This window comes from Sinohyriopsis cumingii, chromosome 9 (genome assembly GCF_028554795.1).
Source record: "Sinohyriopsis cumingii isolate HCF-2022 chromosome 9, ASM2855479v2, whole genome shotgun sequence".
NCBI lineage: Eukaryota > Metazoa > Mollusca > Bivalvia > Unionida > Unionidae > Sinohyriopsis > Sinohyriopsis cumingii.
This window is the reverse complement of record NC_142969.1, coordinates 103,452,278-103,477,638: the sequence shown is the minus strand read 5'-3', so window position 1 is coordinate 103,477,638 and position 25,361 is coordinate 103,452,278. Positions and strand designations below refer to the sequence as shown.

General features: G+C 36.8%; 1 protein-coding gene across 2 annotated transcripts in view; it reads left to right on the top strand.

Annotated features, from left to right (window-relative positions):
- The window catches only part of LOC149792373 (uncharacterized), a 34,213-nt gene extending 13,971 nt beyond the window's left edge, over nucleotides 1–20,242 (top strand). For both annotated transcript variants that reach the window (XM_089970947.1, XM_089970948.1), the window contains one exon: nucleotides 13,645–20,242. In XM_089970947.1, the coding sequence (XP_089827073.1) occupies nucleotides 14,042–17,893 (3,852 nt within the window). In that variant the 5' untranslated portion in view covers nucleotides 13,645–14,041 and the 3' untranslated portion in view covers nucleotides 17,894–20,242. The remainder of the gene's footprint in view (nucleotides 1–13,644) is intronic.
- The last annotated feature ends 5,119 nt before the right edge of the window (nucleotides 20,243–25,361 follow it).

Below are 25,361 nucleotides of genomic sequence, written 5' to 3'. Positions count from 1 at the left end.
TTTATTTCTATATAGTTATTTTGTTTTGAGTTAAGTGTCTTAAGACCCCAGATCTAAACCTTGGTTGTTCTACTGGCATGCTAAATTTGAATTATGTAGTCAGGGCAGCGGACAAGGTAGGACAACTACGGCAAAAATTCAAGAGATCCACAACGGACGGCCAGGGGGCCCATCGCTCAAAAAAGGATTTTTTTTTTGTTGTAATTCATTGGGGCCTACTGGTGATATTTTCCCCGGGTCCTAGATAGATAGATGTGAGTACACACGGAATATGACTGTGGGGGTTTGAGGTTAGATACAAGTCTTTTTGTAGAGATTAAAACGTAACTAGAGGACGCTTCAGTCGGGCCGAGTGCCGCCATCTTGCTATTTTTTTTAAAGAGAGGGTGCCCTTACTTACGGGGCTCCCATTCATTTAACTTTGATTGGATAATTTCATGAATAGCGGGAACATTTTACATCATAACCTGCGCAAAGGAAATCATTTGGTTTTTCTTTTAAACTATACATTATTGGTAAGAATTTGAGACGGCGCAGAGAAAATTTTCATAAAAACCAACAAAACGTGTGGATTATGGAGGGTTTCACGCTGGAGAGGTTTTATTTATGTATCTAAATATAGAATCTGCCAAGAATATTGTGGTACTTATCTTCGTTTCGTGGGACTAGGGTTGTATTATAACATACCCTCCGTCTCATCTTTAACCGGAAATGTGTGTCAGTTTTCTCCCTTGAGTACTTGGTAGAGGTAGCAACCACAGAGTCTGACGTTTTATCAATAAAGTACAACGAAATCGGTGACAACACGAAATCACCTTATCAGTATAATAAATATACATATATTTATAGTACATTAAGGTGATCAGTTGTATGGTACTTTACTGACAAAATGTCAGACTCCTTCGGTAGCAACTATATACTCAATAAATATAAATATCGTTGCTACCGCTACCTGTAACCAGCAGTTTGCTTTTAATTACTACTGCTACAAAATAGTATAAAACCGCCTTGATACCTTTGGTATGAAATTAATGTAGTAGTGAAAAAGATTAATACAAATTTATACTTGTATCTTCACAGATGGGATGTGTTTGTTTTCTGTTTGAAGAATGAGACCCCCACACTGTAATAATTTAAAACAAACTTTTGCAGTTTTTAAAGTTACTCACAGCTCAGTCTGTTGTATCATCAATACCCCCTGCATAAACATCTTCACTTGTCTGTGATTTTACCGCCATTTCACACTTTCTAAAAAATAAGTTAATATTGTTATGACAAGAAATGTCACCACAATCCAACTATGCAATACAACTGCAAAATAAATAAATAAAAATAAAAAGTATATACAGTACTGTATTTAACTTTTCACAAGAAATATTAGAGAAAAATAAATATTTTATGTAAACTTTTTCATAAAACAATATTTTTAGATGAATTAGTCTAAACAAATTCTAATACAGGTAGGCATTTGAAAGGAATAAATACCTGGATTGTCTTGTTACATTGTCTTTATAGATTTCTTTTGAGAAGTAAGGGAGACAGATGTTACCAATTGTAACGTCGCCCTCTTCGTAAGAGGGGTGGTTAATTGGGTTTGGCTGGCGTTATCTAGAGGATGACCTCCCTCGATATTATATCCGGCAGGAGTGAAAGAAGAATGGAATTTCAACAAAGAAATGAGCGAGAATACTGGGGAGAAATAAAGCAATACGAGCCCCCTTTGACAAGAAAATAACAAATTTAATTAGAACAAATTAATAACGGCAATTCCAATTCAAGTTAGATTATATCAATAGAATTTAAAAGGTGTGTCTAATCTGGATTTATTTCATCATCATAACGAAAGGTGCAAAGAGCGCAATGTCCACGATTCATTGCATCACCTTCTTTCCCTTTGACCGTATATCAACGTCTCCTAGTTCATCCTTCCTAAGCTATATGCTTTGCCCCTTCATGGACTTCCTGGTCCCTTTATTCTGACCTCGTCCTTCTTTCTTTTCCCGTACTTCTGTCTTCAGACTGTCTCGTCTTTCTCTCAGAAAGCTGTTCCTTATTGCTATTCTTTTTCAGAACTTGTGCGAATTAGCATTAAACCTGTCTTTCTTTTTACACGACGACCATCTGGTCTCTTTCAAGTTTCACGAGGAAAGCACTAATCTCTTTATGCTTTCCACGGAGTCGTGACAAAGTTTCCTCTTCTAGGAAATTTTCAGACTAAAGAATTTCGATTAAGGTCGTCACTGTAAAGTCTGATTGATCTAAAGTGTACACCCTAATTTATTCTGCCCAATCGTAGACAGCGGTCTCTAATTTTCCCAAAGAAATAATTCCTTTCATCGGGTTTAGATAGCTCAGAATCTGTGAACGACAGTGCGTGACAATTTCCCTTTGAAAAAATGATAAGTGGACATAGGTTCCTGCCAAGCGGTTAGGGTTGGTAGCTCAAATATTTACTTTCTAAGGACCGTGTTAAGATACCCCGGTTAATTTCACTGAGTTGGAATTATGTCCCTTTGACGTTTATTCTGACATGGGGGAGATGAACGAAGAAAGGTCGAAGTGACCCTTCACAAAGACGTTTCTGGCTTAAATGCGATAAAATTTAATGCTCAATGCATTCAAACTTAAAATTTTCTGAAGTTAAAAATTCGACACTTCTCACCAATCCCTTTTGTTTTTGACTTTCACATGAATAAAACATGAATAAAAACAAGCTCTACACATAATTTGGCTTTTGGATTGGACATGCAATCATAATTGTAAATTGTGACTAATCAAAGCTTCAAATTCTGGATAGGCCGCGGCACATTTCCACATAATTTCCTTTTATATACTACATACATTTGTAAATGATGCTTCAATAACAGTCTGGTTATATTCTCAAGTGACTGCTTCATTAATTAACCCCAATAAACATTCCATTACTGGATTTGTTTTCAGTATATACACTGTACAAAAAAATGCTCACTTTTTGGAGAATTCTTTTCTGGCAGGTAATAAAATAAGTTGTTTGTACTTGTTATGAGCAAAAACCATGAAAAGGATTATACTATATTTGCTGATTTGTTATTTCTGATGCTTTGGCCGTCTAAAAAATACCATATTAACCTGAGATGAAATGTTAAATTTTGCCTGTTATCCCTACTTCTTGCTCACAAAGTGTCGAACATAAATAAAAACCTGGTAAACTTTTTGGCGTCGATGGAATGCCAACTGTTTATTTTCATTATGCCATCCTATACGAGAGTGGTTGTGATGTACATATAAAGTTAGGGTTTCTAAGTGTGCAGATGGTTGAACTAAGACCTGGAGATTTAACAACAACAACAACAACACTCATGCTAAGCGACACATCCACTTCAATAAAGCTGTACTATGAAGAAGATTAAACTGCAGTTGGAAATTTATTCGATTTAAAAATTAAGCGACACACCATAACAACATGCATACACCCTGCCTACAAATCCTTTGTCATCAAATAATATTTAAAAGATGGACATGTATTAAAAATCATTTATTCATAATGCGAACACTTAGATTCTTGTGCGCATATATCTCTCTCTCTCGATCGATCGATATTTATATTTGTTGAACCTCCAATAGCCTGAATTGTTTATTAATTTTGCTTTCCTAAATTGATCATGACATTGTGTAAATTGGCAAATGGGATTGTTTAGTAATAGAGTTTAGCGTACAATAGCCAATATTACACATGTTTAACTTGCAAGTGTCAATTTATGCTTCATTGTGATTGTATCCACTTAGATGTGTGGGCATCATGGTCATTTAAATACAGCGATTTAAATACTATCCAATACTCAAATGGTGGCCATGATCAAAATAATGTCCAGGGTTCCCCCTAAACAACAATACTTACTCAAAGATACGTAAAAAGCCCAGAAGCGGAATCAGTCAATGGTATATACCCTTGTATCAAGTTGCTTTTTTATTATATGAGGCCATGCAAGCCTGTGAGAAATTTGAGAACCAGTGATTGTGACTGTTATTGTTGTTATTGTCGTGGCTCATGAAAACAAGCTTTTCAATAAGGATAACAACACATCGCTGCCAAATAGACTGCTTTCTGGACCAACGCTCTAAATTACTACCGGTAGGCTAAATAAACGCATACCCCATTGTTCACGGTGGCCGCAGGTATTGCATAGAGTAAGGTCTATGGTGTTCACGTCGTGCCATAATTTGCTCATTGCATGGCGAACTAGGATTTACCGGTGACATGTTGAGATAAAATGGGTTTGATGCTTCTTGACATTTTTCTTAAAACCTTTTTTCTTCGTTATTAATGTATTCTTCCGAGACAAAGTGTCATGCACACAACTAATGAGCAGAAAAGGACGATGCCGGCCAGAAAAATCTATTTCAGAAGCTTTCTAGTGCTTATTTTGAAATATATGATATAATTTTTCAGCCAAAACATCAACCTTCACTTCCAAAAACCTATAATTCTATTCAAGCATGATTTCCTCTCCATATTACCCTTTTTGTAAGCAAATCTAGCCTCTGGAGCGGAGTACAAAAGCATTGTTTAACATGCCTCTATGCACTCGGAAGTCGCCTATAATAGCTGATGGGACGCTCGTGTTTGCTGACAGAAGTCCTTTTCCGCTCGTCAATCAAGTACAAACGCTCGGAATAGGACGGTAATATCCCAAGAGTGAAATAAATATTTTCCAAAACAGCGGTCTGACTGAAACTGGGCGTCATTGCAGGAATGTAATGACGCCTGAAAAACAGATTTAAAAGATACACAGGCATGAATTTAAGCTTGGTATATTTTGGCATATTTCTGCAGGGAATATCCGAGAATGCTTCAAAGATTCGAATGCAACAATGGCATGTAATATTTCCTTTTTTCCATGCATATATCGTAGCTGTATTGGGGGTGGGGGTGGCAGCTACATTGGGGAATTAGCAGGTAAAACCAATAAACATACTACACACTTTCAGGCTACGCATTTAACGATTTCTTTTCATTAAACCAGACTTCAAATTTAAACACCCATGATAACCATTCTCTCTCTCTCTCTCTCTCTCATATATATATATATATATATATATATATATATATATATATATATATATATATATATATATATATATATATATATATATATATATATATATATTATTGTGACATACATCTCTTCCACTGGAGAGAAAAAAGCATATATATATATATATATATATATATATATATATATATATATATATATATATATATATATATATATATATATATAACGCTATTGGACTTTACGATAGAAATCCTGGTATCACGTGTCTCTAACTGGCTTGATTGTTTTTCACACACAAATCTGTGCTTCTTATGTTGACCAAATCTTTGATATATCAAACTGAGTTGATTTGCTAACATATGAATCCAAAGTTCATTATAAGTGTAAATAATCATTTAATTAGTATGCTTATACACACATGCCTTTTGTTTTCTCTGCTCTACGGGCCAGAGGTAGAGGAAAGCAAATGATTAATGACCATAAGGCCATGGGGTGAGTGTACTGTAAAGATTCTGCTGGTATATTTAGACTGCAGAAGCGCTGAACATTTCTCGAAATGTGGATTCTATTAAATGTAACTATGTGCAAGAGTAGAAAATTGGGAACAGTTAAATCACTCAATAATATGTTCAGGAAAGTGGTTATAACAAGGGCTTCAGTGTAGGTATTTAATCCACAGTCTGTTGCCATTCTGTAGCCATGTGTGCTTGCTGTGGTCGCGTGCGTAATTTACCGTTTACACGGCATCTTCGCTAGCCAAGGGTCGAAGCCGGAACATCAAGGAACTCGTGTATTGGTCAGTTTCCTTCGCTTGCTACAGTGTTTTCCTGTGCTGAAATTTCATTGTTTGCATTGACAACATGATGTAGAAACAATCTTGTGAACTTCAATGAAATCTCCAGATGTATCGATGGATAAATGATTGCGCTTGGAAGCGAAATTGCGATTGGTTCATTCAAACAATGTGAAAGGTATCGGTTATTAGACGTTTGCACAGCATTCGTGTAATGTCTGCCATCAGATAGAAGTAGAAGTTCATCATAATAAGACTACCTTTTTTCATTTTTTAAATAATTATTGGCATGAAGTACTCATATTTGAGTACTATTTTCTTGATCTGACCAAACTCGAGTGCTATTTTCATGAGCTACTCATATCTGAGTATTTTTTCATATAATCTTCATATCTGAGTACTGTAGTAAGTGTAAAACACTTAACATATTTGAAACTTCTTGTCAACTTTGATGAAATTTGTGGTCACAATTAATATGTGTTAGAGTCAATAGATGAACTAACGAAACTTAATTAAAAAAGTTTGCAATAAAATATGAACGAATTGTGTTTCTTTTTTAACATTGTGTCCTGTTCCTCGGATGCACGCTTTCACGTATACAGACAGACATAATACATACAGATACATTGCAAAGACAAAAAGAAGACATTTAGATAGAATTGCACAGTATACATATGAGGATACATTATCAACAAGAAAGATATTGAGAGGGATTGACAAACTGATATTGAGTGGAACTGACAGACTGGAAACCTGGAAAGATAGGTAATGGATTAACATTTTCTGCTTGCGAAAATAAATTAGCAGATTTGCGGGATAGACACGGCAACATAACGAGGCAGATTTATGCCCAGAGCTTCCCTCACATTTTAAGAACATAATTTATGACAGACTGGTCCTGTCTGAAAGTTTGCTATTACTACACGACAGCAGCAATCTCTGATTTTTCCTGTGTTCTGAATTATGGGTGTTATTAAGCGCGATATTGATTACTGGTAATGACGTAAGAATATGCTTTTTTTCTCTCCAGTGGAAGAGATGTATGTCACAATGAGAGATTCCGAGAGACTGGTTTAGTGGGATTAATGCCCTTTTCATCACATGATATGCTATATGGTGGTCAGTATATTTGTTGGATGAGGAACACTGCACACACACAAAAAAGAAAAAACATCCACCCAAAGGTTTCTCACATACCCACTTTGGTCCAACCGAGACTAAAACCCAGGTGGATAAAAGTGTAATGTCAGTAAACTGAAAATGAGAGCGCTTTAGACCACTCAGACTCCCGGGGCGAGAGAGAGAGAGAGAGAGAGAGAGAGAGAGAGAGAGAGAGAGAGAGAGGTGGGGGGGGGGAGTTGTTGTTGTGGGGTTTAACGTCATTTTTCAGCACACGATAGTCTACACATGGCGGCCAGTATAAATGCTGGAGGACGAACCCGAGAAAACCCCGGAAAGAACCACCGACCCACGAGAAGCTACTGGCAAGCTTTCTCACATACCAACATTGGCCGAATCCAAGACTCGAACCCATGCAGACAGAGGTGAGACGGCAGTGATCCTTAACGGAGAGCGCTTTAGACCACTCGGCCACTCGCGGCCCTGAGAGAGATAGAAGGGGGGGGGGGCTGCGTGCCTTCCTGTGTATGTTAAGCGAAAGAACACGTGAAATTGCAAAAAGACAAACAAGAATAAACGCGTGGAAAATATTCCATTACAAAGTAGGAGGAAAAAAAGAAACCGAAAAAAAGATTTCAAAATCGATAAAGTGAATACAGTGAAGTGACGAACATTCAAATAGCTTTTTTATCGCGTGATCTGGTAAAATGAACACAGAAATACAAAGACCGAATTGCTGAAGATAAACGAATCAACGCGAGGGAAAATGACGAACAGAAAACTGACCTTTACAGATCATTACTCAGCATATGAAATCTAAAATACTCAATACATGTATTTAAAACACTGCCACCCTCAGCGTAAAATTGGATGTAAAATACACAGTCACTGCGTATGCGGGATACGGCTAAAACATACACGGCTCCCGTTTGTATAGCCACTTCCGAAATAAAAAGAAAGAAAGAAAGAAAATAAAAATACAAATATATAAAATATGCTGTTATACAGAATACGGCAAATCACGTTCACGATCGCTGTATATAGGGAAGAGTCTCATTTCTTTGGATGATTCTTTTATCGTTTGTTTCACAAACGAGTAAATCTATCGCCGTTTTTTTTTTTTTGGGGGGGGGGGTATTTTGTTGTTTTTTTTTTCTTTCTGGTTGTAGATTTTGCAGCGCGGCGCAAACAAAACATTTCATTCATTCACTAGACAAGCATTAGAATCAACAAATATCTCAACACTAGTCAGTCAGGAAGATATAGGTTAAGTGCTTTCTTTAAATTTCATCTTTCTGACACCATGTAAATAATTTCTCACGAAAAAAAACAAAACAAGAAAAATAAAATAATTCACAACGAAACTTGACAATTTTCAGAGTCAGAGTGAAAATTCACAACTTGGAATACATAGAAATTCAAAGATATACTTTAACATAAGGAAGTTTTTAAATTGCAGAACTTGTCAGCAAAGATGTTTCAAAAATGTATCCATACTTGTTAAAGATAGATGAGTTAAAATGTATATACTTATGTAAGTCTTGAAATGGACAGCACTTTTTATTTGATAAAATTCCATTATCAAAAGAGACAAGATTCTTAAGATTAGTCATTAACGAAATTTGTCGAATCTATAATGTCACTATTTTGGGTGCACTCCATGAAAAGAACGGAAATACGTACTTCTTTGACTGAGGTGGTGCTCTACAGTTTCGTATTTTGCATAAGGTTAGATTTTTAACGAAAATAATTTCCCCGGTTATCCTCACAGGTTATAATGGCTATTTAAAAAAGACATTTTACATCTTAGGTATTGTTCAAAAGAACTTTTAATTCCCTTTAATTTGGCGTGTGATTGATGTGTGTAATATGGATTATAGAGTTTACAGTTTTTGCCTTAGTTCAGATGTGCATCTATCCGAAAACAGCTAGCTCCGCTTGGTCATTTTCACTTCATGGAATTCAGAGGTAAATTGTAAAAAAAAGAGCGGATATCTGTTTTAATACACAAGGGAGCAGTCGTTTTAGTTAGCTGTGTGGTTCAATCATGTGCAACTAACATAAGTACAATATCAAAAGAAATGTCAGCGACAGTAAATTAAAGCGAAACAAAGGTGTTTCAATATTTTCTCTATTGTGCATGATGCAAATGTAACCTGCTTCACCTTAAAACCCCCGCTCTCTCAGAAGTTCATGATAGCTATATAGCGCCCCCTGAATTAAGGGATGTCACCTCTTAATTCTAAACTGAATATTTGAACGTCGATTAAACTTAACATTTTCATTCTTTAAAGAACGGTTTGTATCAGATAGCTCTTTTAACAAATCATTTTCATCGTTCCAAAATCTAAGTTAATTTGGATGAATGGTACAATTTATGATAAACGGTAGCATTTTAGCTTAAATTGAACCCGCTTCTACTACAGCGACTCGTCTTTGATCTTGAATACAAAATGTAACAAAATAAGTGATGATGTATGTTTGATTCGCCTTTACCAATTACTGCCATCTCTCGTCTGTCCGCGTGGGTTCGAATCTCGGGCTTAGCCAATGTAGGTAAGTGAAAACGTTTGCCAGGAGCTTCCCGTGGATCGGTGGTTCTTACTGGAGTTGTCCCAGGTGCATCCCCCACCCGTTACACTGACCGTCATTTTTTGCCTATCGTATGCTGAAAATCGTCGTTAAGCCCCCAGCAACAAGAAGAAAAAGATTTATTCAACTGTCACAGTAGCTCAGTTGCTCGGGCAATACTAAAATATAACTCGTAATTCAAAGGTTGTCTGCCTTGGTAAAGACACGTGTGTGTGTGTGTGTGTGTGTGTGTGTGTAGGTATGGGGGGGGTGGATGTGTGTGATTTTGATTTTTAACGTAGCTTTGAATAATTTTCAGTCATATTGCTACAATGTCTGCAGTGTGGCAGTTTATAATGTCTAGCACTGGGGCATCATGCCGCAAACATGTAGCATCATGTCCCACACAGTCACATTATCATTACACCAAGTTAACCAGTCCTAACACGAACCACTTAATGCTGAGCACCTAGCGAGGTAGCTGTTAGTACCATTTTTTATAAGTATGACTCGGCCGGTGTTCGAACCCGCGACCTCCTGCATCCGATGCCGACGCTCTAACCACCAGACCACCGGAGCGGTCGGTAAAGAAACCTAGCTCCCATTTTCTCAAGATGACCGAAAGAACAATATGTTGACAGTGCCGTTAAAAACACAAAGTAATATCCAAAAATAAAACTGTTCAAAATATCAGCGTCACATACGTTTTCATTATTCAAAAAGCAACGTTAAATTAAATATAAATTAGGGCAAACAAACATACAGGGATGTCTCAAGGAGAGGGTTTTTGTTGCTTTATGTGTCGGGGAGGGGCTGATTTTTACAGTATTTTAAACACTTGATTGACTATATCATGCCGCGAAAATGGGAACTAAGAACCTCTCCCAAGGATTCAGCAAGGCAGGCAACCGGGAATATATTAGGGGGCTATCGAACCCGCGACTCTATATCAACTGAGCTACCTCGCTCCCTACCTTCTAGTAGAGAGCATTGTTATCCTTTGTTAGCAATTATCAATGAAGTTTTGACATGTTCAGAAAACAAACATATGTTCCAATGATATTGAACATTTTACAACAGAAACATTGTCATCAGATGCACGTGTTATCTCCACATAACAATTAGTATGGTCATTAGTAAATGAAAATACCGTTGTTTCAAAGAGACATAATGCTATTAGATACGCGTGTTATTTGCACATAAAAATCGCAGTTGTCATTAGTTCATGAAAATACCTTTGCATCAAAGAAACAATTAGTATATGAAAATACCGAGATATTAATGTGCTCATTTGAATAAAAAGATTTCTAGATAAACGACAGTTTGGAGTGTATATGTTTGTGCATATAGCAGTGTCAAACTCCGTTTGCCTAGCGAGTGAGTTCTCATGCACCTCGAGTATTTACTTCCAACATTTTTCCGTGGAGCCGCGGTGATGCGAGTTCGATCCCTGTCATCAGACCAGCCTGTGTCAGCTAGTGTTATGTGTCCTTGAGCAATGTACTTTACTCCAATTACATCGGCACTAAACTAATCTAAATGTGTTGCTGTACCGTAAACAACCACACTAAACCAATCATGCTGTACCGTAAACAACCACACTAAACCAATCAACCTAGATCCATCCTTTCAAGTGATGGGTGCATGCTCCTGGTGCATGATAACTAGGTTACTGGCATTTGCGGCATGAATTCGAATCCTGATTGGAACGAATTATTGTTAAATTATAAAGGTGATTGAGTTGCTATTTTGTATTCCACCCAAGAAAACCAGAGTTTGTAAGCAAAGGCCCGTGGGTTTTTTTTTTTTTCTTTTTTTTTTTTTTTTTGATATTTCTCCAAGGCGATGAGAGGTTTACAATGAAAGACTCGAATTCCTAGTTATATTTCCGAGACGACATTGCCTTTGGAAACAATTAACCGAGTTCCTACTGTAATTTTGAAACGGTTAGAATCAAGACAACGCGGTCTGTAAGGCATACATCTACAAAAGAGGTGCTCGGTATTACCGGTATACCTGTTTACCACGATATTTTTGATTGGTTGGACATGCAACAGGACTCTTTACTGTATGATGATTCCGCCTCCTTTGCTCCTCGGGTCCGCTTCCTTGTCCTTTTCCTGTCTATCCATCCTTTCGCCTTGCATCAGCCATAGTTTTGTTACGTTAAACATATGCCCAATTATCTATTTGCGTATGTGTTCCCTATCCTGACACCGAAAAGTGCAGTAGTTATATTCCCGGATCAAACAGACCCGAGTTGTGAATTTTCGTATTTGGTAGTTTTTACTTACTTGTTGTTTTCCGAGAGAAAAAAACAACAAACAATTAGGTATGTTTATGGTGGCCGTATAATTTATGTGATCTTAATTTGGTTTTCGCTTAGCCATTAGTTCATGTCACAAGCAGCATGATAATCTCGTTTGTTTTTCATGGCCACCAGTGTTTCGTCTGAAGAGGGCATTCTTTGGTCAGATTGAAAGCCCTTTTTGATAAATAGAACTATCCGGATTTCATAATGATGTCCTATTATACGCGTCATATATATTCCGATGTATATAGTACGTACATGTCTTTATATCTATTCCACTCCTTCGAACTGATCTATCCTTTGCGTCAGGTCTGACAAGAGGCAGTTCATTTGCTCGTTTTCGGTTTGGATTATACGTGTTTTTTTGTTTTTGTTGTTTGGGATTTTTTTTATTAAAAAAATTGGGGGGGGGGTGCTTGGTATTTTGTTTTGTTTTGTTTTGTTTTATTCTTGATGGTGCATTTGTAGCCAATTCTGAGAACTGTATACTGTTGTAGTTTATCTGCCATCAATCTGTAAAAATATACTGAAAATACACTGTCTGATTTGAGCATATCGTGTTTTATTTTGCAATTAACGCTTAGAAAGACTCCGTATACATTATAATAAAGAATGTGTTGGGATTAGAAAGACTCCGTACGCATTATAATAAAGAATATGTTGGGATTAGAAAGACTCCGTACGCATTATAATAAAGAATATGTTGGCATTAGAAAGACTCCGTACGCATTATAATAAAGAATATGTTGGGATTAGAAAGACTCCGTACGCATTATAATAAAGAATATGTTGGGATCAGAAAGACTCCGTACGCATTATAATAAAGAATATGTTGGGCTTAGAAAGACTCCGTACGCATTATAATAAAGAATATGTTGGGCTTAGAAAGACTCCGTACGCATTATAATAAAGAATATGTTGGGATTAGAAAGACTCCGCACGCATTATAATAAAGAATATGTTGGGATTCGTTATGGTCTGCCCGTACGCTCCAACCTATATTTGAGACTGCACAGTTTTTAAATCTGTTTGATTAAAACGTTGAGGATAAAATGCAAAGTTATTATCAAAGTGTTGAAGTCTTAGCTGATTACAAGAATAATCTACTCCCTATGCTTTGCAGTGATTTGTTTCAAACACAAAAGTGAATATTAAGACGAAAGAATTAATAATAAAGAAGACACTATGCGGCTAACAGTTGTAGAGAATGCTTATTTAAAAATGTTTTCATAACATCTTCCTTTCACAGTACAGAGAGAGCATGGTCTAAATTTAATAACATACGGATAAAACCTCTGTTTCTATGACTACTGAGGTTAGATTTTCATTAAAGAATTCCGTTCCCTGTGTTCCCTTTACTGAAATTATATGCTGTTGGACGTACACTAATGAAGAAAGACGTAAAGGTAGATTGTTTGTTCTTTATGTTGTTACTGATGGTAATTATATACCAAAAATATATTTCAAAGCCATGGTCTGATGTACGTACATACCTACCTACCTACCTACCTACCTGCCTGCCTACCTACCTATATACCTACCTGCATACATACATACATACATACATATGTTGTTTGTGTGTGTGTGTGTTTGTGTGTGTGTGCGTGCTCGCGCGCGCGCGTGTGTGTGTGTGTGTGTGTGTGTAATATTAGAAAGACCCGTGATAATAGTTCAATATTTGAAACAGTTAAGTCCAGGCAAATCTGCATGATATTTTATAGAAATATATTTAATGAAAAGAATGAGAGAACAAATTTCTAACAGTCAATGGTTGCAGATGATCATTTAGTTTTGTCTTCTTGTTTTCATTCCAGTGTAGATTCAAGTAGGACCAATACAAAAAGTGACGTCGAAAGAGATGGGAGAGTTGACCCATTGTGTCGCAGATGCTTCAGCAAATAAATATCATCACCACTCATTCTCTGATGAATTCATCTCAACCACCCTAAAGGCCATTCTTCAAAACTGCACATCCATTTTTACCGACTCAACCACATCCACTCTTCAGCTGATCTCACACCGATGCTTTTCTACGGGTTTCTAAATATCGAATTATTCTGCTTGTATTTTCTTAGTTCTCAGATAATGATGACTTTGTGTTTGCTCAACATTCTTTGACTTTGCTTATGGAATTCGAATCGTATTGACTATTGAATTTCGTCGAACGGCACACAAGAATATAATATCAGACGTTTATCGTCAACTACCACAATGGGCAATAGTCAGGGACACTCCAATGAAGTAGAAACTGTGAAAGAAGAGAAAGAAACACCATCTTGCTGCGAATTAAAACGTAGAAAAAGTAAATCAAAGGGGGTCTCACCAGACGAGCAGGATGGGGAAGAGACTAGAGAAGAATTATCTCTAGGAAACGCACTGAAAAACAGCTTTGACAACGTGTCATTGAACTCTGACAGTAACTATGGCCTGACCCAACACGTCGCAGAAGTAAATGTTGCCAGTTATGTCGCTTCAGATGACAGACCTAAAAGCAGCTCGCCTCAACAAGATATTACCAACTCAGAAAGTAATGATATAGACAAATGCGACAGCACATTCAAAGAAAAACTTGATTCTGACGTTTCTGATTCTCTAGAGTGTTTGTATAAATGTGGGGATGGTCAGGCAAGTAATGTTAATGATGCTACAAATGAAAAGGAAGGAACAGTTGCTTCAAACCAAGAAAGCAGCAAACGACCCATAACAAATGATGCATTTAACTCAAGCCCATTGCGAGAGAAAAAAACGAAACAAGTGGAGTCAGGTGTGCCTGTCCAATCAGTTCTTCAGTTGCTGGAGAATATAGGAAATTTAGAGCAGGAGAGTGTGACAGTTTCTTGTAATCGTGACCATATTTGCCACGCAAGTGTAATTATGCCTGAAACAATCAATACTTCAACGCCCGTTATGATTAACACACATCACATGTCTTGCCTTATTAAATCACCTGAAGCACCGGATAGTTCGCTGACTTTCAAAAGTGCAATGGATTGCCTTGATGGAGGTGGGAAGCCGCAAGTTACAGTGCAGCTTGAGAACCCAGGAACCTATAATGTGGAATGTACAGCTCCAGATTCAACGGCTAAACACTCAAAAGTTAATAGTGCAAACGAGTGTCTAGACTTTGTTAGGAAGCCAACAGCTACCGTGCAGCTTGAGAAACGAGGCTCATGCAATGTGGAACTTGCAGCTCTGGAATCAACTGCTACACACTCTAAAGCTGAGGACAATTTGTCCTCAGATGCGAAGCGTGAGATAGTAAAATCTAGTTGTGAAAGTGGAGAAGTGGAAGAGACTGAAATATGGAAAGTAACACCAGATGAAACTTGTGAGAAAGATACATTTGCTAATATGATTAAAGCACAGGATGGCAAGGGCGAGGAGGAGTTTGTAATGGTCGAAACAGATTCCTATATGTGTCCTATAAAAGAGGATATTTCCATCGTTCACCAAAAAAGGTTGGAAAGTCAAGATGTAATTTTAAACTACTCGATCAAAGAACCAGACAAGCAGATTTCTCAGGACACGATATATGATCGATCGTGTGAGAATCACAGCGTTCAGAGCGGGATTCTTTCAATAGATTCTGCAATTATAAAATCAGATAAATCAGTAAGCACAGTGAATGAAAGTGACAACACTCAACAGGAAGAAAAAGAAAGTGTAATACAGAAAAATGACGAAAATGTTACACCTTTAGAAGGAAATGGGTTTTCAGAGAAGCAAGACAGCGATAGTTTGAAAGAGTTTGAAGAGACTGAACTTTTGTGCCTATATGAGGTTGAAGAATCAAATGTTGTAGTCAAGAATGAAAATAAGGCCGATATTGGACAACCTGCGATATCAGGACTTGCTGATACAGAAACGATGTTAAGTCATCACGTGTTGAGAAGTAGGGATGAGCCAAACGCAGAGGTAAATAGTATAAAACCAAGTTTAAATGACAGTGCTAAATTACAGAGTGGTTCAAAATTGCAATATTCATGTCCGATTCTGGAAAATATGATCAAGCATAAAGCCATAAAAGAAGGAGAATTTCGCGATATGGATCAAGACTGTAAAAATTGGGAAGATTCTAGCCGTGAAATGCAATATCGAATCGACTCAAATGCTAGCAATGAGGAACAATTTCGCCGTGAGAAGGACGGCTCATGTAGCCAAGAAGTAGATAAGTTGAAGGTCGCGAAAAGTGACGAATCCGAAGATGGTACAGTACCACCTCCGACACCGTCTTCCATGGCCATTTGGCGAGAGGAGGAAGAGGAAAAGCTAGGAGAAGAGGGCGAGGTATCTAGCGAGGAAACACATAAGGGACAAATTAAGCAAATGGTGTCAGAATTTGGAGATATTGTCTGCAGGAGACTTTCTCTTCTGCTGGAAAGCCAGACACTTTTATCTATCTCAGATGGCGATGATATTCCAGTTTGTGAAAATGTGTTTTTGGCTTCGGGAATGGATAAAAATGAACGTGATAACAGAGAGGATATTACAAAGCAGAATAAAGACGTTACTGAACTTAAGGATGAAATAAACTCTTTACTAAATGCTGGAAAGGAAACTCTTGTAGGATTAATTGATGTTGATAGCGTCATTGAGAACTCAAAACAAACGGATGAAGAAGTCATCAATTTGAGTGAAATATTTCCGAAATTGGATGAGAAAATTACAGTGGACATGAAAGAGATTCAAGTTAAACACGATAAACGTTTTTATTTAGGTGAAGAAGTGCCAGCATGCATTAATAATTTGTCTCATTCCGAATCGGCATCAGAGAGAAGCGGAGGAGATGGAAATCTTGATTATGTGGTTTCTGCAGGCAAAGCGCGCTCATTTGATGACAGAGATAAGTGCCTATTAAGTGAACACGTACAACAAGACCTAGAAGTAAAGGATATCGATGAAGAGATATCTGAAAGTACTGATATACAGGCAACATCATCTACAGGAGCGGAAAACAAACATAATTATTTATTAGGCAACGATGAAGAGGACGTTGTTGAGGTAATGGATGCGTTGGACGACGTAATTGATGAGGCATATTCACAAGTGTTCACGACAGAGAAAGAGAAACGTTTTCTTGAAGCAGAGGTGGAACTGAATACAACTCACACGACGGACCAAACGGAAGATGAACATGACACAAAATCACTTAAAATGAACGAAATAGATCCAACTAAAAACGAAAGAAAGGAACATCATGAAGACAAACTGACGAAGAAGACACTCAATCCTGCAGCCCTAATGAGCGTTTCCGTCAAATCCTCAAAATATCAGGAAAGTTGCGATAATGTTGACTCGATAGCTGATGATTCATGGACCTTGGCTATGGAAAGAGACCTTGCATTTTCTCTGAATACTCTTACACTGGTTGACTCCAATACGATGCAGCATGATTTCAGGCATGTAGAATCAAGCCGTGATGATGCAAGCATGACACCGTTAGAACAAGAACCAACACTGTCGTTGAAGATTCAACAAATGGAGGAGGAATATTCACGGGCTCAAACCGTGGATGAGCTTGGCGATAGGACCCCTACAGCAGAGTCTTTTCCCGAATTAATTGCACTCACAGGGCTGGCCAGCGCTGCTGTGGACAACTTGGTCCAGCATCAACCGAGTGGAAGACTGTCTGTTTCACATACAGAGTCAGATCTCGATATATCGGAGCAGAGAGATGATCTCAGTACTGAGGGCATGTATGCAGACGATGAGGATGATGAAACAATGGAGATCCTTTTCACACGGACGTATACTGAACCAAAGCAGGGGACTGAAGCTTTCGTTAGCTGCACCGTTGTGAATAGTGCATATCGCCAAGCAAACAGGGATGGCTCTTTCCTAAAGTATGCCGTTCCTGAGACTTTAGACCTTTTGGAAGGATCTATAGAGGTTATGCCACCTTCTTTCATCAAAGCCAAAAAGGAAATGAGGGACATCCAAGTTCACCTTCAAAGTCTTCGGAAACAGATGGAGCATTTTCATGATGACATCGACGAATCGAGCCTTCCAGATCTGGATTATTTAACTCCGGACCCTCAGCCAAGAAGAGCGATAACAGACTAGAACTAGTATAGGTATTAATAATTGTCAGATGGTGGAAATATCCGACATTCATATTGGAAGTATTGCACCAACAATATTAATCGATCGAGCTAAACTATATAATCCCATTTGTCCCCTATCCCCATACATTTCAGTGATAGTAATTTCTGACAAACTCAAAACCTTTCTCTGTGCAGTTGTTACGAATATCCTATCTTAAACTAAGTAGCAGAACAAGTAAAACCATCAAGTTTATTAAACTCAACAAATAATTTAAATTTCTAGGTGAAAAGGGAAACTTTAAGAAGAACTTAGAATATTGTGAATTAAGTCCCAGCTAATTATAAATGATCTATCACGAGTTCAAACGTATACAATCTTACGAATGAATTCCAATCCAAGAGTCTTCAGAATATGCCGATATACCAACGGTTTCGAATGAGCTGACGGACCTGCAGTCTTGATGCATCACAATGATATAACCCACCATGTCTTTGAGTGAATTGTAATTCCAATGAATAATTTATATAAATAATTGCTCTCAAATTATATCTGAACACTACTAAAGGTGATTCCACAAAGAATGATATCAAAATAGGAAGAATAATAATTTTAAAAAATTAAGAACCATATATAAAAACTCTTAGATAAAATAATGTAACAAGCACGTGGGTCAAACGTTCTCTTCCAGGATATTCTAAGACAAGAACTTGAACTCAAATATCAGTAAACTACTTATTCATAACTTATAAACATGTCAAAACTCTGGTACACAATAGAATTTCCAATGTCAAAACCAGGGTTTTGAAATCAAATCCAAGCAAACATATTTTAAAATAATGACGTTAGCTCCTACCCTCACTTACGGATAAAAACCAACCACACAATACCAAACAAACATATATAACATAATACTGATATTTATTTGTTGCAAATAAGTGTGCCTTGAACTTCCAACGCACACAAAGAATTTTAGAAAGGTGAACCTTATTTACACATCACCTATCAATCACTGAGTCTTTGTTATGACCCCGAGAAGCGTGTAATTCGTCATTCTTCCTACGTAATGCAGAATTCATCTATCACTTTTTAATTCTTCAGAATCACGTCCTGGATCATACTTAACAGAAAAAAGTCATTATATTATTGGCATAATCGAGATAATCGAGATGGCGTCTCTAACTAGAATTTTGTTGCAATTGCAGTAGGGTTTTGAATCTGTTTTCATTTCTCCCTTAGAACCTATACTATAATTTCTATCAAGCAAAGCATGATCTGTTATAAATTATTTTAGCGAGATACGATTTAATACGTCAACGTTTTATGCATACACCTTGTAATATACATTTGATGTGGCAATGCTTTCCTTGCAGTCAAATTTCGGATATGCTTTGCGTCAGTGACAATGATTGTTACTTTAGATGAATTTTAGAAAACAAATTGTATTCTGTGATTTATTTGATGACGTCAGAATAAGATCCTTCTCTGGTAGCAACACAAATAATTTAATTGAAGAAATTTCTGGGGAAAAACCGGTGACATTCAACAGTATTTCTTTGTTTGTTTAACTAGTATTTATGATTAAATTCAACTTATGATAATAATAATAATAATAATAATAATAATAATAATAATAATAATAGTCATAATGCCAATTTAATAATTACAAATGGTAATATGCATAAAATTTCCAGTGTCGATTTCTTTATGGGGATAATGTGATAGGTGAAGTTCTCCTGCGAATGTGTTGAATATATGAATCAGGTGTTGGATGACTTCAAGTATTCGAGATATATCTTAAAGTCCTTTGTAACTGTAATCTAGAATTGTAAGTGTTGGTGATGATGTTGTCAATCAAACAATACGGAATGATACTTAATTGTTCTATTATATTCTGAATATAACATATAATACGAGTTTGCCATCACACAACCTCTCATTTTTAGCCTACCTGAGCAAAATATTAGCTTGTTAATAATCTGTTATGTCCCTGTTTCCTCACGGCAGGCCTTGCTATTCAGGTTTCAAACTCTTGTACCAGCATATTAATTATATTATACATGTATACAATCAGGTTACTTCGGCACCAGATAAAGAGTAATGTCACTGTGATTTGTATTTTATGATCAGGTGGCAAAAAAATATTCGTGCGTTTGGATGATTTTGTTTGGCGATATATTTAAAAGTGTTTGCATCCAGCACCAATAAATGGTCAGTGTAATCTTAATTCCAACTGCGCCCTCTACCGGCTAACGTGTGAGAAACATTTATTGAACGCTTTTTGATTCATATTAAGAATAACTTTTGTGCGCATTTTTCTTTATATTTTTATTTTTAATTTTGAGATTAAATAAATGTTCTTTATTCTTATTATTTGTTACATTTTTTACATATAATCGAGTGGTATATACCTCTGCACCATTTAACCGGTTTACGAAGAGCTGCGTTTGCTAAAAGTGTGTGTGTGGGGGGCAGGTTGAGTGTGGGTGTGTAAGGGGGTAGTTTATAGTGATTTCTAGCACTGGGGCATCATACGGCAGACAATATAGCATCATGTCCCACCCAGACAAATTATCCTGACACCAGGCCGACCAATCCTGACACTAACCTATTATTGCTGAGCGCCTAGCGAGGCAGCTGCTAGTTCTATATGTATAAGTCTTTGATATGACTCGGCTGGAGTTCGAACCAGCGACCTCCCGCATCAGAGGTAGACGCTCTAACTACTAGGCCACTGGATCGGTCATTTTTTGCTAAAAAGAAACGAGATTAGTCTTGTGTTTTGAAAATGTATAACTTATAAATCGGTTTGTGGTAGGATATGAAATAAATTCTAACACAAGTTGTTTTATTGGGGGGGGGGGGGTAATTAACATAATGATTTCCAAAAACCTTTAAATACAATTCGTTGGATGATGGCCCCAGCAGTTCATGTTCATACAAGATGATGACGAGTGTTCGTAACTGAAGGACTGTTCACTTCGTACTTGTAAAATATGTAAGCTTGCAATAAATAGCACGTCCTGTAAATGTCTGGTGTAAAACTAAAGAAAGTCACCAATAATTGCTACACGGGCCAGAAGCAAAGTGAGAATGGTATGTCCCAGTTCAAGGGGTGAGATTAGTATGTCCCAGAATCAAGGGGTCAGATTAGTACGTCCCAGTTCAAACGGTCAGATTACTACGTCCTACTTCAAGGAGTCAAATTAGTACATCCCAGCTCAAAGGGTCAGATTAGTACGTCCCAGATCAAAGGGTCAGATTAGTACGTCCCAGTTCAGGGGGTCAGATTAGTATGCCCCAGTTTCAAGGGTCAGATTAATACGTCCCAGTACAAAGGTCAGATTAGCACGTCCAAGTTCAAATGCACATAATTACAGCGAAAAATAATAGTGGTTCACTTACAACACAGACAACTCATTCTGTAGGACCTATCAGAAACACGCAGCCTTCATGATAAGGCATATTTCTACCGGCAAACAAATAGGTCAAACTTCTGGTTAAAGTCGATTCCAGCATTAAACAGGAAAACGGCGAAAATATCGAATTCAGATGTGCGAAAGATGGAATTTTTCATGCAATCATCTGGGCCCCTCGAAAGGCATTGTGTTTTAGGTAACTAGACAATTAGTCAAAAGAGATAACCGGAAACTTGATCAAAAAAGCAGTAAAGATATCTAGAAGGCTAATATCGAAATACGGATATGCGGGTATGTTATTTATTTCATATTAAATAATATGGCCTGTAATAACCGTTCCAAAATATTTGAATGAAAGCCTCAAAAAGCTTCTTGAACCGCACGGATTTCTTAATTTTGGCTGCAACACAACGTTTACTTACAAAAAATTCAGCCATCCCACGGTCGAAGCTTTGTTTTAAAATACTTGACCTTGTCTTAATGGTCAAAAGCTGAAGGAACATGTTGACAAGAAGAAAGAAAAATCGACTGACAGGTTTATGAAAAGAAAGCGAATGAAAAACTTTATCACAAATCTTGTCGCAAATATTTGGACTGTAATCTTTACCACAAGATCAAAGGAGCGAGCAAGGACTATCGCGGAATGAACTGTCAATCAGTCAAGAGGTTTAGGAAATATAATTGAATGAGAAACCTTTAACTAAAACATTGACGCTAATTCTTCGCCTTACCCATTACCATATTTCGTAACCTAATAAAACAAATTATTAATTACACATTTAATCTTATATCATTGATATAATGTCCAATGCGGAACTATTTTGGTGCTTTTGCTTTCTCCCACCTGTTGATAATAGTTTCAACGAATTAAATTCTCACTGAAACGAGAAAATATTTCGAAAAGCGTAAAATATAAGATATTTAATACATCTGTTTTATTCTTAGGGAAAATAACTCGTATATATATATATATATATATATATATATATATATATATATATATATATATATATATATATATATATATATATGACTTACATGTATAAAAAAAGCTTTATTTATATAAATGTGTTCTTTCTCTATATGGGGTGGGCGGGTGTTATATATATATATATATATATATATATATATATATATATATATATATATATATATATATATATATACATACATACACACAAACACATATATACATACACACACACACACACACACACACACACACACACACACATATATATATATATATATATATATATATATATATATATATATATATATATATATATATATATATATATATATATATATATATATATATATACATTGCTTCATTCTGTCCGTGATTGAGGGTTATGCTTCTTTCTGTTTTTTTTTTTATGACTATAAGTGGTAAACAAAATGTTTACTTGAACTGGTGTTCAAGGCCTGGCTTTGTTTACGAGTTAATCGGTTTATCCGTATGAAATCCATTACGTCGCAGGTCAAGTAGGGTTTATATATAAAGAGGTTTTATTCATTCCTGTTGTAAGATCAGTCTATGTAATCAGTTATAGCTGTGTTCAGATATTATTTGAGAGACATTATTTATTTAAACAGACTGTTAGCCAAATTTTGCTTCACAAACTTCTTCGCATGACCAAAGAGTAAAATCAGCACGCTAGCAAATTTTTAAGCGCAAACAATGATCACGCGATTGATTAGTCTCCATTATTTTGTTTTGTTTTGTGTTGGCTGTGTTGCCATCTAAATCGCCTTTTTCTCAATGTCTATAGAAAATATGCCAAAATACTAAAATGATACCAACAACCATAAAGATCAATTTTTTTTATTATTCCTATACATTTGTGACGGTTAGATGGATTGTATGGGTTAAGCGTCATTTATCACCACAAGATACATCGTGGCTTATATATTTGGTGGAGGAAGAAACCGGGAAAACCCAGAGAAGAACCCCCACCCACAGGAAGCTATTGGAAAACTTTCTCACATACCCACGCTGGCCGAGGATTAAGACTAGAACCCCCGCAGACAGTGGTGAGATGTCAATGATCTATAAAGGCGAGCGGCATTAGCCACTCGGCAAACAGTAGCCTCATATGTATAAAATAGTTTGTCCTAGTCCGACAAATAAAGCCCCAAAATCTGTGTTGATACTGATGGACTATATGTGGGCATTATGTCACCTGTTCATTAAAATGTGCAATTTTGCTGCATGCAAATCTTTCCGGAACAAACCTGCGTACGGTTTAGATAAATACCGGTAACTGGTAACAGTCATATCTAGCGTGAAATTCACAAATGGCCAGAGGATAGAGGGTTGTGCTAGTCCATATGGATTTACAAGTCACCAAACATAGGATTTGCTCCGGAAATATAATGTGCATGCCACCTAAAGAACCCTTCAGCCAACCGTAGCTGCACAGCCACGAGAAATAGCGGTAAGTGTATAAAATATACAGCGATATGTGCAGCCAAATTTGAATGCAGATTTTGCATCTTTTAATAGATATGTGATATCATCCCCTAAACCGCCAATCAATATTATGGGGCGGGGGATATTTATCGGCCTAATTTTGTCCATGTGAGAAACTTGTGCTGATTACACCTTTCTCATATCCGTAAGTGAGATCGTGCTTTTCACACTATTGTAGAAAAATAGCGCTCTGCGAACATTGGTTACATTAACGAGTAGAAGTCTATTATTTTCATGGTCATAGGGGCATTCACTCACAGTAAAGATAAACAACAATTGCAAAACTATTATCTAGGTAAACAAACTGCAAAAACAGTAACATCATACAACGTGCAGTGGTTGAAGCTAGTGTGTCAAGCGAAGACTTTTTACATTCATCGATCAAATTACACGTACAATACAGCGCTCCAGTGGCCTAAGTGTTTACAGCATCCGTCTCGGATGATGGAGGTCACGGATTCGAAACCCGGCCAAATCGTATCAAAGACCTACAAAAATGGTACTACCAGTTGCCTCGCTTGACACTCAGCATTAAGAGGTTAGTGTTAGAACTGTTCGGCCTAGCGTCAGGATAATGTGACTAGGTGGGACATCATGCTAAGTGTCTGCAGCATGATGCCACAGTGCTAGATATCACTATAAACTGCCACACTGCAGACATCACAGGGAACTACGTAACACACACGTACGTTCTCGGCAATCAATTCTTCAGTTGAAATAGGCTTTGTTGTAATTGTTTCTTTTTTGTTTTTTTACTCCTTCATGTTATCGATTTTATTTAAAGTTTAATGGAGGACTATATAATTATTTTTGTCAGTCTTAATTAATCTTAGGGATAAGAGTGGACTGTATTTTGTCGATTTGTTCGCATTTGTATCAATGCAGAAATTATCTTCAGTAGACCAGTCGTGCGCTGTGTAATATCAATACCGCCACTACCTCAGTCTTTGTTAACACTGCAAAGTGTTTCCATGCAGTTTAAAATTTACACTGAATTTCAGTTCAGTGTGAACCCAACTTTAGGCACTCTATTTTGAGGTGAGGAAATTTTAATTTGGTGTTTTTGCTATTTTTATTTATATCAGTATTCCAAATAATTTGCTCTGGAATGTGAGAAAAATGATCGTTAATCATGTATCTATTTTTGGATAACAAAAATCCACTGTAAGGATAACACTTTTGCATGGTCACGAGGCAAAACCAGTCTCGTGTCAGACGCAGAATTCTGACTCAAGGGTGTGATTATTCTATCCTACACCGATACCTATAAAGAACTGTATTAACCCCACACAAGTTACACTCTTGACGACGTTATGCCTATGACAAGAACGGTTGGTTAAATGTATTCAAACAGTAATATTTACAACAAATTCTTTGTTGTAAACCAAACTTTTAACTATCTATCCGAGGAACTAAAATATTTAAGAAAATTTTATTTATACTGCCAGAACGATCAGCTACATTTCTTCTCCACTTAGAAATGAGAGGAAACTGACCAGTTATATGCGCTGGTATGGAACTGAAAATTGAATCTTGGGGTGAAATTCTGTAGGCAGGAACTCGGCAAAGCCTTTCCACTGAAAAACCCGGGGAC